This window comes from Penaeus monodon, chromosome 34 (assembly GCF_015228065.2).
Source record: "Penaeus monodon isolate SGIC_2016 chromosome 34, NSTDA_Pmon_1, whole genome shotgun sequence".
In the NCBI taxonomy this organism is placed as follows: Eukaryota; Metazoa; Arthropoda; class Malacostraca; order Decapoda; family Penaeidae; genus Penaeus; species Penaeus monodon.
Window position 1 is genome coordinate 30,672,588 of NC_051419.1, and position 1,018 is coordinate 30,673,605.

The 1,018-nt window shown below is 37.3% G+C and overlaps 1 protein-coding gene across 1 annotated transcript in view; it reads right to left on the reverse strand.

Annotated features, from left to right (window-relative positions):
- Nucleotides 1–4: 4 nt before the first annotated feature.
- The window catches only part of LOC119594710 (cell cycle checkpoint protein RAD17-like), a 7,535-nt gene continuing 6,521 nt past the window's right edge, over nucleotides 5–1,018 (reverse strand). Inside the window, exons 11-12 of the mRNA XM_037943768.1 lie at nucleotides 683–932; nucleotides 5–303 (exon numbers count right to left, since the gene is read on the reverse strand). Coding sequence (XP_037799696.1) covers nucleotides 62–303; nucleotides 683–932 — 492 coding nt within the window. The 3' untranslated portion in view covers nucleotides 5–61. The remainder of the gene's footprint in view (nucleotides 304–682; nucleotides 933–1,018) is intronic.

A 1,018-nucleotide genomic window follows, 5' to 3' on the forward strand; every position in this document is an offset into this window, starting at 1 on the left:
AACATTACCAGAAATAATTTTATTACAATTACAATAAATTCAAGCATTTTTTAAAGAGGTTTCAATCCTCAAATTCGTCAATTCTGAAGTCTTCGTCGGGATCACTGGCCTCTTGGCTTTCCAACAGATCGACTTCGCCGTCTTTATTCTCTGTATCGTCATTCACTGTTCCTCCTGCTCGATCTGGTTCCTCCTCTTCTACGACCGATGAATTAGCATCATGCTCATCTAACTGATCACCTGAAGAATTTTTCATCTGGATATTTGAAAAGGAGCCAATTTCTCTCGTCAAGGAGAACTGCCCTGTAAAAACATGGAGGGGTGGGGGTGGGGGGGAATCACTTCAGTATATAAAAATATTAGAGGCAAAGAAAAAAAAAATTATAGAACTTCAGTAAGGAAATATAAAAAGAGAAATATATACATAAATAAGTAAGAAAAAGAACTTCATTGAACAAGAAATATACAAGTTTCTATCTGTCTTAATAGATTTATTAGTACCCTCCCCATTAACCCCCCCCCCCTCCTCTCTAAATTTCAAGACTTAGCTTTGATTTAGTCAATCTAATTTTTTAAAAAGATTGGATTAAAATCACATATAAAAGTGGGAAATCACTCCAATAGATTATATGCTGTATATCCCCATGAAATATTCCCAACTCCTCTCTTTTTTCTCACTAACCTCTTCTGGTGGCTGAAAAGATCTTTGCTTGCAATGGGACAACCACAGTTGTAAGCTCCTCAGAAGTGAACGAGGCCATTCGGTGTTCAGCTCTTAACACTGACATATGCTCTTGGCTTTTCTTTGCTACACTGTACCACACTGGTCTTGTCAACGGCCTCCATCTACTGCCCATCTGTTCTGCATGGTTTGAATGCATCAAACCTCGTACAGTCACAGATGCAGCATAATCTTCCAGAATGTTTTTCCCCTGTAATATAGAACATAAGGCAGAAAATCAGCACAGAAAAAAATACAGGATAAATGAGCATCACAGAAAAATATGTATGTTAAATT